This window comes from Castanea sativa, chromosome 5, assembly GCF_040712315.1.
Source record: "Castanea sativa cultivar Marrone di Chiusa Pesio chromosome 5, ASM4071231v1".
Classification (NCBI taxonomy): domain Eukaryota; kingdom Viridiplantae; phylum Streptophyta; class Magnoliopsida; order Fagales; family Fagaceae; genus Castanea; species Castanea sativa.
Genome location: NC_134017.1, coordinates 71,154,987 through 71,167,376, shown reverse-complemented (window position 1 = coordinate 71,167,376; position 12,390 = coordinate 71,154,987). Strand labels below are relative to the sequence as shown.

Below are 12,390 nucleotides of genomic sequence, written 5' to 3'. Positions count from 1 at the left end.
TGGATGAGAGGTATGTGAGGAGGTTACTGAGATTGGATTGGTAGGTACTGTTGGTGGTGAAAATGGTGGTTTTTGGACATTTATGATGGACGTAAGTTGCAACGGCCTCAGTTCTGGTATGGCTGAGGAAGCTGATCCGAAAGTAGTAGAGGACCAAAAGGGTCGTGCACAGGTTGAATCTGCAAGGCTGAGGCAACCCCATTATCATGATCAACTCAACCTCTTGTGCTTTCTGCAACGTACTACAATGTTTTCCATAGTAAGAAACTTTTAACACTAGCTAGTCAATAAAAGAATTAGTCAAGCCAACAGGGGGCCGCTGCACATTCACTTCAGGGGGTTCAAATCAACCCCTGACTTGAAAAAAAAAATTATATATATATATATATATATATATATATATATATATATAAAATATTACTTTATTAATTTAGTTTATTCATAAAAATATTTTTGCATACCCTAGTTCAAATCTTGTACACCCTCATCCTATATTAGTTTATCCTATGATCAAACGACAAATTAACGTATTATTTATATATAAAGAGTCTAGTCGTATGGGTTAATAATTATACAGTGCAGGTGGGATTGAGTTTTGTCATTTAATTTAAAATATTTATATATAAAAAATAACAAATATATAACCACAATTACATAAAAACAAAAATATTATACAAACTTATCAAAATAAAATAGTTATATTTACATTGACAATAAATTATGACAACTAATAATAAACTATCATAAGACGATTTTAAAATATAAAAACTTGTAGAAAAAAATTGTAAAATTTCATGTATTTGTGTGTGTGTTTTTTTTTTTTGGACAGCTCAATATATTTCAAGATCTTTTCCTTTGTATTAATTTTTTTTTTACCCTGTAAAAAATTCCTATGGCCGCAGTTGAGCCACCTTGATTTTTATTATTTTTTTTCCTACTGACTTTGTCGTCATTGAGGTAAAGACCAAAGAGTAACGAGGATGACAGTAGTATCACAAATCTTACGCTACGGTAGATGGGGACAGAAGTGAACCTTTCGGCAGGGGTGCTTCTGTGGGTGGAATAGTCTCTGTGAGTTGGTTAGAGAGAGTCACGTCTACAAGTTTACGTGTCGTAGCAAAAAATTTGTTTTCGGAGACCATCTCATATCATCTCACAAGTTACATAAGTTATATTTGCATCTAATCACATCAGCCATCATGTCATAAAATAAAAAATTTCCTATCATTTTTTATTCAATTTGAATTTTTTTAAAGTTAGATTTAAAATTTTTTATATATAAATTTTAAGGTTTTTAATAAATTTTTACCATTTTTACCATTCGTTTAAAAGAATTTTTACCATTTTTTTTTCTTCCGTAATTGACGTAGTACAGACAATATAGGCTTTTAATGAACTGAAAAAACTGCAAAATTTACACAAGAAATTCAAAAAGTATAAGAGTGTTAGTAAAAATCATCAAAGCCTGTAAAAATATTGAGCAAAAATTGGTGACATGAAGGGAAATAGCATTAGGAGCAAACCTCGTGTCCAAAATTGCAGCTGCCCTACGTGCAAATTCCTTCGCTAAGGCCCTAAAATCTTCATTTTTTTTATCTGTGTTTTAGTGATTTTTTTTACATTATAACTTTTAATTTAAAAATTAAAATAATTTCATAACATTTTTACAACAAATTTTATGTGATAAGTTATTATTTGCTGTTAATGGTGGGTAAAAAAATTAATTTCAATAAGAGGTTCAAATTAAAATCAATAAAAAAATACTAACAAGAATTTGTTATGAAAATATTATAAATGTAACACTTCTCAAAAAAAAAATACCCAATTGATGGACATTTCCTCAGCCTATGGTCTTCCAAATACACTAAAAAAATATCCAGATTTTCGTTAATCACATTCCAAATCACTAGAGAATTAGAGATCAACATTAAAAACAAAAATAAAATAAATTAAAATAAAATAAATGTCTTTGTCACCATGCACTTGTCTCTTTAGTTATTTGATATTTATTTATTTTTTAAAAAACTGTAGACACCCCAATTTATACCTACCAATATCCAGAGTCTTAGGGGCTGTTTGATACTAGATTTTAAACAACAGTTTTTAGTATTTAAACACTGAAACATGTATTTCCACAACACTTTTCAACCCACATGTATTTTCACTACACTTAAACAACGATACTAGAAATCTCTAACCAAACAGCACTTAATCCCTACCAAAACTAATATAGCTTAATTATAGGTCCAACAACACACATCACAAGGTTCAAGCCCATTTTAGACGTGTTTTCTAAGTTCCTGTGACAAAAGGTTTGAGGCTAGAACGAAGAGATAAGGTGAGACTCACTTGCCTCAAGTCTCTTTTGGGATTTGGGTTCAAAGGATTTAGTGGTTTAGTGGTTGCCCCATTAATCCACTCTATATAAGTGACTATAGTGAAACACTATGTTAGCAAGTGTATTTTTATGGCTAAACCCTACTATTTTGAGCACAACAATGATGAAACTTATGATAAGCAAGCTTGCTCAAATTCTGACTCAAATTTGGCCCATATTTTAGCTCAAACTTTTGTTTTGTTTTGTTGAGAGAGAGAGAGAGAGAGAGAGAGAGAGAGAGAGAGATTTCAGCTTCTAGTCACAAAAAGAATTAACCATTTTTGTTTTTATTTTTAAAATATTTCGGATATAATTTATTACTCTTACAATGGGGCCTTCTTTCCTTTTCTTTTTTTTTTCTTTGACTCTTTTTCTCCTCTTTTTTTTTTTTGCTATAATTTTGGGTTTAATTTATTCATTTTTCAAATTTCACATGTTTAATTTTTGTTAACTAAAAAGCTAACTTAATTGGTTAAAATTTGGGAAACTTCTTCCATTTGAGGACCTTAAGCGGTTGCCTAACTAGACTAAAGCAAGAGCCGCCCTAAATATGGACTAGGCTATTGAAAAGCCAATGGTGAAGTGGGTTTTTGTGTCATAAAGCTCTTTTAGGATGAAGTGATTGTCCCCATTAATTAATTAACAATTCATTAGTGACTATAGTGAAACACTGTGTTAGTAGGTGTATCCCGAGACAGCTAAAACCCTACTAATTTGATCATAACAATGATTTAATTCCATCTCATTTTGTCACATGCTTTTGGCATGTCAATCTCTAGGGTTGTTTGACCCTTGTTTCCTTTCTTTTCCTTTGAATGTAGTTGTAAATTTCTCATTTCAACCATTCATTACTAGCAATGTCTCTATCTTGGAAAAGTTATTTTGGAAAGTTGAGATTAATTAGACTTTTCAACCAATGTTTTAGTATCTTGTCTAGCACCAGTGGCAAAGCCAAAAATATTTCCAGGGGATCTAAGATGACTATAACAAAAATCTTATGTACAAAGAAAAAAAAAATACTTGATTTATAAGTTAACTATAATTGATTAAAGTTGTGTCATTAGTTCCTTCATGGTACCAAATTTTCTATAAAAAACACTTTTTATGTACACATTTAAATAATCACTAAAAAAATAAAAAATAAAAACTCATTTTTATGTTGTTACAAAATTTCATTTTGACAAGTTTCATGGCTGAAAATACACATTCTATGGAAATGGTTGCAACTACAGGAGTAATAATAAACTTTTTAGCCCTTTTAGAGAGTTCTATATCTAAAGATTTAACAATTGAGGCAAAGGATTGAACACTAGTTTCTAAATATTGAATATTTTTCCTGCTTTGCGTCAATTATAGACAAGTTTCTTACAATTTGTGATCAGCAAAGTATAAACTACGTTTAAGGGTCCATTTGAGAATAATTTATTTAGTCGAAACTGAAAACTTTTTGCCAAAAATACTGTGCATAAAGGCAAAAGTTAACTAGTGAGACCTATAAAAAGTACCAAAAAATGCAATAAGACACATAAATGGTAGAAAAATAAGTTAAATAATAAAGGAAACTGATAATATGAGCTTTTCTCAAACACAACCTAGGTACATTAATAGAAAACTTTATCTTAGTACCTTCAACTATTAACCAAATAATAACTCCATATAAAAATTAAAAAAAAAACAAAACAAAACAAAAGGCATTATTATAAAATATTAGTTTTTTTTTGTTTGAAAAGATTATAAAATATGTTATATTTCAACAATCAACACTTATATTTTTATAATCAAAATATCATATCAACCCTGGCGAATTCAATCTACTCATTCAATGGTAAATAGAAAGTAAAAGTCACTCATTCATTCATTCATACCTGCCATACATTATATATTATATAAAAGCTACATAAATACAATCAACATTATTGTAGTGAACGGAGAGAGAAAGGGAGAAGTACTTAGGATAAATTTAAAAATTGCAAGGTTTAGGCAGGGTTTGATCAGTTACCCAATCCTTGTTCAGTTTAATTTTTTTTTTTTTTTTTGTTAGGATAATATATTGCTCGATGGGATAAAGGTATGATGAGGACATGGGTGGTGTATATGGGACCTCTTGATGCAGGACAACAAAAGCGACTTAACTATTTTGGGAGTGGTTGGTAGATTAGTTCTAACACATTTTTTTACATTTTAAACAACATTACACGCATTTTTACACACTTTTTCACCTACATATATATCAAAAACATCCCAACAACATAACTCAAACTCATCTCCCAAACACCCCCTCTATTTCTGTCACTATAATGGAGAGAGATGCCAAGAAAATCCTATTTATTTCCAACCTAATCCAAGTGAATTTATTTTCTTTAATATTTTCTTGAATCATGACAAATTAAGAATTAGGATAGAGATAAATGGATGTACACGCTGTTATTAGAACCTTTAGGGTCCGTTTGGTTGGGAGGATGGAAAAGTGAGAGGATATAAAATAGAGAAAGGATGGAAAAATGGGATGATAAAAAAGTTTTTAATTTTTCTCAGTTGTGCTTGGTTGAGATGGTGGAAAAGTAGAGGGATGGAAAATTTTTTGGTTTGGTTGAAAATAAGTTTTGCATAAATTTACCATCATGTCCCTCTTAAATAAAAAAGAAAGTAATACATTGTACTTTTTTAAAAAATTGTGTATAAATGAAAGTGGATATTTCAAATAAATAGCATAAGAAATTATCCAAAAGTGTTTTCTTAAAAAAAATTAAGAGAAAAAAAAGAAAGAAAAGAAGAACCCACCACCTGACCAAAAAAAAAAAAAAAAAAAAACCCAACGATTCAGTGGAAAGTCAAAAGAAATAAAGAAACGTTACAGTGGATAAGTGGAAAAAAAAAAAAAAAAAAAAAAAAAAAAAAAAAAAAAAAAAAAAAAAAGTGGGGGCAATTTTGTCATTTTTTTTTTCACTTTTCACTCCAATTTGAAGAGATTGTATTTTGAAGGGAAATGAGAGAAAACTTGTGAGCCCCACCACTTTTCTCTCCCCCTCTTCCTCTCAACCAAATAGTAAAAAATATTATTTTTCACCCTATTTTTATCTCATTATTTTCCATCCTTCCTGTTTTCACCCAACCAAAGTTGTCCATAACACCCCACAAAATGAAAGTGAGTGTAGGCCTTATGTCTCACAACCCTTGTCCGACTATAATTATGTCTCAAGATCTTTATCATCTTGCAACAAATAACTGAAAGGTTATTTCTCCACCAAAAAAAAAAAAAAAAAAAAAAAGGAAAAAGAAAAGAAGACAGAAAACAACAACAGAGGTTAGATCATAAATTGCAATTCCTATGAAGAAGAAATATATCTTTTAATACTTAGGATAAATTTTAATATTTCTCATCTAAATTTATCTCGTCTATCGAATTTTTGATCATAAATCTTTCAATATATAGCAACTTTTATTGTTTTCATTTCAGTAAAGTACACAAATTACTTTTTAATTACATATTGTAATTTATTTGTAAATATGCTGAACATAAAAACTTCGTTTCACCTTTCGAAAAAGAGAGGAAAAAAATAGTCTTTTCATTAGTGTGTCAATAATCACATTCCAAATGTCCATGATTTATGAGTAAAAATCACGTTCTCTCTCTTCTTCTTTTTTTAGGTTTCACAAATTCCCATCTCTCACATGATTATCGGGTTCATTCTACATCCAAGGCTTTTTAATCATCAACATTCCCATAAATTGTATTCCTTTATTCCCTACCCTTGAAAACTCAAGCCTAGACAGTTCTTTTGATAGGTGGTTCAAGCTTAGCCAGAGTGTCCAAGCTCATTGAATACTACATGTACCATATGTAATTTATGCCTGTCCTCTACTCTTGGTTTTGTATTAGCCCAGAAAATAGCCCAATTAGCATTCACATATGTCACGACCACAATATGTGCACTTACAAGTTATACGTTTTTCCTTTATAATTGAGTTTTTGGCCAAATGGGCAGGGAAATGAAGAGATTCCAACATGTATGTACTTATTCCAGAACTAAAGGACTTGTAACTCAGACTTATTGTCCTAAATTCAACACTATACATTCCTTAAACCAACCAAAGCCATGTGTAGCTATAAGTTCTAGTTTCATCACATGGTAAAAAAAAAAAAGTAATTAAAGTTGGATAACAGCTTGCTTCCTTACACTATCGAGGATACAGTTCAGTGATCGGTTCTCCATCAACTGACCATGGCACCGACTGGCTTGAAAAACTCTCATGTTGCAGCTCCTTTTTTGGCATATTCCTGTTTGCTTTATTCCGAAGCAAAAATGCTGGCTGCTGAGGTAACTGCAGGCTAACAGAATAACTGTCAAGCATGAGAACTACCGTTGCCATTGTAGGTCGGTTGGCTGGGTTTTCTTGAACACACAATAACCCAATATGGATGCATCTAATGACTTCATTTCTTGAATGGGAACCTCTTATAGTTGGATCCAGCAATTCAATGGGTGTCCCATTTTTCCATTGTTTCCAAGTCTGCAAAGATAATATTCAAAATCATTACAATTTATTTAGTGGACCCTGGCCAGCCAGAACCACCCCAATTATTTTTTCTCTTGAGCAGTTGGAACTGATAATATTGGCATTCAGAAAGTTTAACACAAAATTAAGATAATTTGATCCACACTCACATAGCTTAAGAGGTCCTCATCGTGTTCTGACTGGTAGAAACAATTGTTCTTCTTGCCACTTATAATCTCTAGAATCAGGACGCCAAAACTAAACACATCAGACTTTACTGAGAATCGTCCTTGCATTGCATACTCTGGAGACATGTAACCACTACCAACGAGTACCATCAATACGACAATATCAACAAGTAAGATTTTGGAAACCAATTGTAATAGCATAATGTCTTTTGTTTTTCAAGCCATCAATCACCTTAAAAGTTACACATCTTTCATTTTTCCATAGTTCTAACATACTACAAAAGACAATAAGTGATTTTGTTGATTTAGATCAAGTAAGGTCGAATAAAGCAATTAAAAGCTTACTATGTTCCAACGATTCTATTTGTATTTCCTTGAGCTTGATCCGCTACAAATATTCTTGCCATGCCAAAATCGGAAATCTTTGGATTCATATTTGCATCTAACAAAACATTGCTAGCTTTAAGATCACGATGTATAATTCTAAGCCGAGAATCTTCATGAAGATAGAGAATCCCTCGAGCGATCCCTCCAATAATCTTGTAACGACTTGACCAATCCAGTTGCCCTTGCCTCCCTGAGTCTATTATTATTATTTTTTAAAATCAAATATTCAACTCAGAAATGAATGAGACTCAATAGGATGATAAAATTATTCGATTCAATTCAAAAGATCAACTTTACATATTCTCATTATTTTGTAAATTTTCAGCTTGTTAATTAGCAGTATTCAGCTTGTGGAAAGTTCATGACAAGCAGATCATTTAAACATTTGTGCCTTAAGATGATTTTAAAGTGATGTATCATGTATGTCATTGTATAAACTTTTAGGTAACCATGCATTTACAAAATTGAAAATAGATCAAGAACGAGTTCAGATTGGCCAAACCGAATAAAAAGTAATCAAGGCTTCTGTTAGGCACGTATTCATAAATAAGTATCTTTTCTTCTCCTTCCAAGCAAAATCCCAAGAGTCTCACTAGATTCCTGTGTTGAAGTTTGGCAACCAGTACAATCTCATTCTTAAATTCTATTGCACCTTGCACAGAGCTTTTGGATAGTCTCTTCACTGCTATTTCTTGTCCATTGGAAAAAGTACCCTGGAAATATATAGGGTTAGGAATAACTTATGCTATGTGTAACTTTATGTACTATAATGCCATCTAATTAAAAACTATTTGTTAATATATATATATATATATATATATATATAACTATATTCCTACCTTGTAAACCGTACCAAAACCACCTTTACCAATCTTATTATCATCCGAGAACTTGTTCGTGACAGTTTCAATTGTAACCAAGTCAAATTGCAAGGACTCTAAGGCTGTTATTTCAATTCCATCTACACAACCAAACATTAAATATATTGAATTCTCAAAATGACAAATTTTACGGACAAATGTTTAAGGATAATGACATATATATGATGATCAGACAACTATTTTTTACCATTTGGTTCCAGAAATTTATTGTATTTCTTGCTTGTTCTGCGCAGGAAGCAAACTCCAATGGCAAAAAGCACCATAGCAACAGAAATTGGGACAGCAATGGCAATAATTGTTGTAGATGACTTACTTTTTCCTGTAAAAACAATTAACCACATCATTGACTTGGCAAAAACTTTGATGGTCCATTATGGGAATTAAAGGTCCATGTAGCTAAGAGAGTAGTACAAGGCCTGTTTTCTGTAAGGTTATGTTACATAAGTGGTTAGCAATTGGCCAATCAGATCAATAAAAAAAAGTGTGAGCCACAGGAAGCCATATGTATATGGGTATGTACTGAAAACTTAATTGGTAAAAAGTTTATCATCTATTCTTTTCCTACACTACAATTCTTGAAAAATTAGGCCATATACGGTGGAGATACAACTAATTAAGTAATCAATATGAATCTTTAGGTATATATTATATTTTTTTTATAGTCATATTTTAAAATAAATAACAACTATCAAAATCATTAAAAATATATATATCTTAACAACTATTCCCAACGAGTGTAACAAAGACACCTGTCAAACACGAATACATCAGAGAAATTTTAAGTGTTTGTGCTCATTAGGTATCAATATTTAACCCCCATTACTAACAGGCTGTTAGTACAGAGAACTCAAAGCAATTGCCATTGCTTTTGTGATGTCTTCCACTTTATTACTACGAGCCTACGACAAAGTTGGTATACTAGTTTTAAGTTTGGTATACTAGTATTTCTAGTAGGTTATTTGATAAAAAGGTGTGATAGCAAGAAACAAGTTAGTTTATTTTTGAAAATTTTAATTTAATTTAATTTATTATTATTATTATTATTTTATAATTCGATATTTAGAGAGAGAGAAAGAGAGACTTGAACTGAAGGTCTCTTTTTAAAAATATTAAGAAGTGATAATTTGATCTAAGATGGAGACAAAAAGGGGATTAAGCAAAAGGCAATATTTACTGACCATAAATACCTTCAACAAAATGGACAAGAAATATTCATGCATAATAACAATTTTGAGTTCTCTGTGCTAACACTAGCATACCAAATACTAACTATACATCTATAACTCTCATGAATTGGACAAATTAATGGTATTTATGATTGACTATGTTACTCAGCAATTTTAAACAGAGACGAGTCTTTTAGTAAAATAGTTAACAATTGGCGTGGTCCACAGTATAATTTTTCGTTGAATTGAAGCCAGAAACGTTAAAAATCTTAGAGAAAATTAATGATGCTATTTATGTAAAAAAAGAAAAATTATATATAGCGTACCTCGAGGCAGAGGAGGATTTGGAGTAGTTGATGCCGTGTAATTAAAAAATGGATAAAGTTCATATCTAATATTAGAGCTCGGAAGCACAACTGTTCCGCCTTGTTTTCCAGTGCAGCACATGGGAAGAGAACCGATGGCACTTTCCAAAACTGTCAAGCATGTACTGACAGACAGCTCCGGTGTGCACTGCACCAAACAGTAGAGTGTCATCGAGCTCGTAAACTTTACAGCCGCCGTTGCAAATTTCTTGTCCGATTGGGAATTGGCAGCTTGTTGCTTCAATGAATTCATGGTGCTTGCTAATAACCCGTTGAACCGGTCTGGCTCGATGACATTCTGGGCTGTAGTGTTAAAGTTCTGAAAGGGAACTAAGTTGTTCAGGTCTGATTCGTTGGTGTAACGCAACGTGCACACATCGTACCAGATTAGGATGATTTTGTCGAAAGGACAGCGGTTTCGTATGTCTTTTGTTGCAGTAGAGATGCAGTCTTTACAAGCAGCTGGGGTGAGATCACCGCGGCAGAAAAGAAGACCCAAGGCCACGTCTGGAGGGTTTTGACCCACACTGGTTTTGTAGAACCCATCTAGGCGTGTGGAGTTGGAAGATAGATCAGAGAGGAGGAGGTTCAGATTGGCTTGGTAAGTACTGTTGGGAGTGAAAAAGCTTGAATTGGAGCAGTAATGAGCGGCATAAGTTGGTGCTCCTTCACTTCTGCTGAACAGGTTAAGCAAGCTTAATAATAACAACAGAGATATGGGAATTTTGAAGTCGGCCATTTTTGCCTCAATTTGCAAGTATCACTGTATCAGTAGCTCCACTTTACCAATATTTTCATCTACTTATTGTAGTCTTGGTTCGTGCATTAGGTAATATATTATAAAATGAGATGGAGAAAAGATGACTTAGCAATTACCTACCAAAACAAAAAAGATAACGAGGAAAAAAGATAATGAGCAATTACCTAACAAAACGAACTAGGAGGGTCCCCCCTAAAGCACGACGGCTTTGACTATTCAGCACGTGACGAGGAAAAAACAAACCAGAAAGAAGAAGATAATGAATGAAGGTTCTAATATTTTTTTTCTTCATCCAAAACTTGTCAGAATGAAATTCTGACTTTGTTCCCGGTCATAAAATGAAGTTATTGATGCTTATCTTGAAAAAATTAGTTTTCTGCTCGATTGAAAAATTAGTCCATATGTTAGAAATAATATTCATTTCTTTCCAATAATCACATTATTTTGTTATGTGTAATGACCCGAAAGGCCACGTGTATTGTAGGCCTAACTAGAATTAACCTAATCTCTATACATATATATTGCTTAAGGTTTTTTGTAACTTACCATTAATTTATATATAATTGAAGTTTCTAAAACTCTTACAATTTTTCACATCAGCACAATATTTAAATAAAATTATCATTTTATTTAAATAAAATTATTTTGGCTTAATCCAAATTTAATAAGGAGTGAAATTCTGTTTCTTTAACAAGTCGAGCTTAAACTCAAACACATTTTTTTTTATCATTTTTTTAAATAAAGTTATTTTTGCTTAGTCCAAATTTAGTAAGGAGTGAAACTCTATTTCTCTAACAAGTCTAACTTAAACTCAAACTCATCATTGACATTTTTTTTAACAAAATTATTTTTTTTTAGTCCAAATTTAACAAAGTGAAATTCTATCTTTCTAACACGTCTAACTTAAACTCAACCTTAAATGTTGATAAAAAAAAAACTTGAATAAATCCTATATTAAGATTATCCTAGACATGGCTTTATTTGGATAGATATAAAAATCATCAACTATTGATAAAGTTCAACTTCTTTGGATAATAGAAGAATTCTACTGCAACTTCTTTAAAAAGTAATTTTCGTACATAAACTACCAAACTCTTTTTAGCCATTTTTTACAAGATAAAAAAGTTTGTAATAATTGAAATTATTCTTTTGAATATAACCTATCTTTCTTTTATATTTTTCTATTGTTTAGTTTTATATATATATATATATATATATATATATATATTTTTTTTTTTTTTTTTCAAAAATTTCTAAGCAGTGAATTATTTGATTCTTTAATATTTTTTAGTCTTTAAGAAGTTTTAATATTTGAATTTTTGAGTTATTATTATTATTTTTTTGCAGTATTTGAAATTGTTTGACAAATTTTTTGTAAACTATTGGACATTCAAGCAATGACTTCTTCATCAAATTATTACACAAATTAAAGTCATACAAGAGCAAATTATGCAATGATGTAGTTTTTAATCAATTTAAGATTTTATAAAATTATTTTAGTTTACCTCACAGATATATAGGTTCTTGTGCATAGCACGGGTTAGCGACTAGTTACAATAAAGATCTATCCGCTTAGCGACTAGTTACAATAAAGATCTATCCGCTAAATCGACATAAGTACACTAGATTGTACTACATAATCCCTTGTATTTTCTCTTTTTCGCTTCTGCTTTCCTATATCAATTTTCTATTATCTATATTTTCTTATAATATATGGTGATATCCAAGCCACTTTTCTATGGCCTTCAATTGCTTGTTAGTTTAATGTT

The 12,390-nt window shown here is 31.2% G+C and overlaps 1 protein-coding gene across 1 annotated transcript; it reads right to left on the bottom strand.

Moving 5' to 3' along the window:
- Positions 1 to 6,374: 6,374 nt before the first annotated feature.
- On the bottom strand, positions 6,375 to 10,674 carry LOC142634477 (cysteine-rich receptor-like protein kinase 10). Its single transcript, XM_075808765.1, has 7 exons — positions 9,823 to 10,674; positions 8,518 to 8,649; positions 8,289 to 8,410; positions 7,952 to 8,162; positions 7,408 to 7,645; positions 7,045 to 7,195; positions 6,375 to 6,889 (listed from the first exon to the last, which is right to left on the bottom strand). Exons 1-7 carry the CDS (start codon positions 10,598 to 10,600, stop codon positions 6,557 to 6,559), a joined length of 1,965 nt encoding a protein of 654 aa, XP_075664880.1. The 5' UTR covers positions 10,601 to 10,674; the 3' UTR covers positions 6,375 to 6,556.
- Positions 10,675 to 12,390: the final 1,716 nt, after the last annotated feature.

Excerpts from the sequence above, each read along its gene's own strand:
- LOC142634477 (XM_075808765.1), bottom strand. The coding sequence starts at position 10,600 with ATGGCCGACTTCAAAATTCCCATATCTCTGTTGTTATTATTAAGCTTG. Across the intron at positions 7,196-7,407 it reads AATAGAATCGTTGGAACATA|TGGTTACATGTCTCCAGAGT; the intron begins GTAAGCTTTTAA and ends ACTCGTTGGTAG. Across the intron at positions 6,890-7,044 it reads ATGAGGACCTCTTAAGCTAT|ACTTGGAAACAATGGAAAAA; the intron begins GTGAGTGTGGAT and ends TTATCTTTGCAG.